General features: G+C 41.6%; 1 protein-coding gene across 1 annotated transcript; it reads left to right on the top strand.

Annotated features, from left to right (window-relative positions):
- The first annotated feature begins 642 nt into the window (after positions 1–642).
- Positions 643–2,388, top strand: LOC115091663 (olfactory receptor 52R1-like). Its single transcript, XM_029601826.1, has 2 exons — positions 643–974; positions 1,773–2,388. Exons 1-2 carry the CDS (start codon positions 643–645, stop codon positions 2,386–2,388), a joined length of 948 nt encoding a protein of 315 aa, XP_029457686.1.
- Positions 2,389–2,993: the final 605 nt, after the last annotated feature.

The following is a 2,993-nucleotide window of genomic DNA, read 5'->3' as shown; positions in this document are numbered from 1 at the left end:
ATATATATATATATAAACTGAAATTTGCATCCCATTAGTATTCTTCAGTGCCTTAGGTAAGTGTGAGGGACAGGACCCAGATGAAGGCAGCTCTACCATGAAAACAAAACCCTGCTAGCTAATGAAGAAAGACCTGACCTTTGCAGATTAAGAAGCTGGAAAGAAAGTGGAAGTGATAGGACATCATGTGACAAGCCCTGGAGCCGTTAGAAGCAAGGCAGAACGTTTAGATATAGACCGGCAGCCAGGAACCAGATGAGACATCCTGACTAAAGAACCAAGGGAGCCAACAAGAGCCGCTGGGCAGCTGAGGCACATGAACTGGTAGAGAGAGTTGCTGTCTGAACCATTTATTTTTCTTTGCCAGTATTTTGTGCATTAGCTGCCTGAGTGCTTGTAGCAACAGTTAAAAAAAAAGTGCAGATGCAAGAAACCTGAGTTCAGATAAAGTACAACCTGTGGCGACTTTACTGAAAAGAAGCAACCAGAAACCCAGACACAGAGAGGGCATAGCTCACATGCTTGCAGTAAGCAAGTCACAGGATTTTACACGTTTATTTCTCATCTGTATCACATGTCTCTTATTTCCAGGAGACAAATCTGACCTGATACTTCACAGGATACTGAAGACAGCTGCACATCATGTTATCTGTGAATGGCAGTCTCATCCGCCCATCAGCATTCATCCTCACTGGAATCCCAGGGCTGGAGGCTGCACACATCTGGATCTCTATCCCATTCTGTGGGATGTACATCATGGCTTGCATTGGAAACTGCATTATTCTGTACATTATAAAAACTGAGAGGAGTCTCCATGAGCCCATGTATTACTTCCTTTCCATGCTGTCTCTCACTGATGTTGTTTTATCTACTTCTGTATCACCTAAAATGCTGGCCCTGTTTTGGTTCCATTCCAATGAAATCTATTTTGAGTCCTGCCTTATCCAGATGTTTTTTGTCCACTGTTTCTCCTCTACTGCTACAACCCAAGAAAGAGATCTAGGTGTCATAGTGGATAACACATTGAAATCGTCGGTTCAGTGTGCTGCAGCAGTCAAAAAAGCAAACAGAATGTTGGGAATTATTAGAAAAGGAATGATGAATAAAACGGAAAATGTCATAATGCCTCTGTATCGCTCCATGGTGAGACCGCACCTTGAATACTGTGTACAATTCTGGTCGCCGCATCTCAAAAAAGATATAATTGCGATGGAGAAGGTACAGAGAAGGGCTACCAAAATGATAAGGGGAATGGAACAACTCCCCTATGAGGAAAGACTAAAGAGATTAGGACTTTTCAGCTTGGAGAAGAGACGACTGAGGGGGGATATGATAGAGGTGTTTAAAATCATGAGAGGTCTAGAACGGGTAGATGTGAATCGGTTATTTACTCTTTCAGATAGTAGAAGGACTAGGGGACACTCCATGAAGTTAGCATGGGGCACATTTAAAACTAATCGGAGAAAGTTCTTTTTTACTCAACGCACAATTAAACTCTGGAATTTGTTGCCAGAGAATGTGGTTCGTGCAGGTAGTATAGCTGTGTTTAAAAAAGGATTGGATAAGTTCTTGGAGGAGAAGTCCATTACCTGCTATTAGGTTCACTTAGAGAATAGCCACTGCCATTAGCAATGGTTACATGGAATAGACTTAGTTTTTGGGTACTTGCCAGGTTCTTATGGCCTGGATTGGCCACTGTTGGAAACAGGATGCTGGGCTTGATGGACCCTTGGTCTGACCCAGTATGGCATTTTCTTATGTTCTTATGTTCTTACTGAGTCAGGGGTTTTCATGGCCATGGCCATTGACCGCTATGTGGCAATCTGCAACCCTTTGAGACACTCAATTATCCTATCCAATCCAGTCATAGTAAGGTTGGGACTAGTGATATTAATCAGAGCTTTTTTCTTAACAATCCCATTGTGCTTTCTGGTGACGAGGCTTTCATTCTGCTCCAACAAGATGATTTTGTTTTCCTACTGTGGGTATTTTGCAGTGACAAAACTCGCCTGTGCTGATACACTGATTGACACTGTATATGGACTGACTGTATCCATTTTGATTGTGGGTTTTGATGTGACTTTTATTGTCCTTTCTTATGTCATGATTCTGAGGGTGGTCTTCAGGTTTCCGTCCAGGGCAGCGCGCCTCAAAGCCTTCAGCACCTGCAGTTCCCACGTTTGTGTGATTCTAACTTTTTATATCCTGGCCCTCTTTACATTTCTAACACATGGATTTGGTCACAACATTCCTCTTTCTGCCCATGTACTCATGGCCAGCCTTTACCTCTTACTGCCTCCCATGTTCAATCCCATAGTTTATGGGGTGAATACCAAACAGATCCGTTGCCAAGTGCTAGCAATGATCCGCTTTAATAGGAGAAGATAACTGAGAAGAGATTTTATTTTCTGTTTATAATTTCTTGCAAGATAAATGTCTTTACTTCTTCCCTTCCAACACTGCTCAAGGAACCATTAGACTTGACCTCTCTTCATATATTTTCCCTTGTGGCTCTTATTAGACAACACAATCTCAACTTCAGTATTTTCCCTATGATCTTCCACATTCCCATTATGTACAGGTTAAATGCTGATGGAATATCCTTTGGCTTGAAAGCATAATGCTGCTCTTTTAAGAGCAATCTTCACAGATGTTGCTATAAGAGAAGTTCTTGGTTCAACATTGCTTTTGGGGATATGAAGACCACTTTATTATTCATCCCAAGGAGGAAAACAGAAGTCAGGAATCAAACAGAGGTATAAGCAGAATGCAAACCAGAGACCCCTGGACTGGTGACCAATAGCTTCATGTTCAACATTTTAGATTTCAATGTTCATAATTTATTTTGTATAAGTTTTATGAAGTTGTATAACATCAAATGAGATAAAGCTTATTGTTAGGAACTACCTGGCAGGTTAAGTGACTTGGTTGATAATATCACAGAGTGAGTGGTTGCAGTGGGATCTGGATCTGGATGCTCAGTCACTGGTGGT

This window comes from Rhinatrema bivittatum, chromosome 5 (assembly GCF_901001135.1).
Source record: "Rhinatrema bivittatum chromosome 5, aRhiBiv1.1, whole genome shotgun sequence".
NCBI lineage: Eukaryota > Metazoa > Chordata > Amphibia > Gymnophiona > Rhinatrematidae > Rhinatrema > Rhinatrema bivittatum.
Note: the sequence above shows the minus strand (reverse complement) of the source record. Positions and strands in the feature narration are given on the sequence as shown.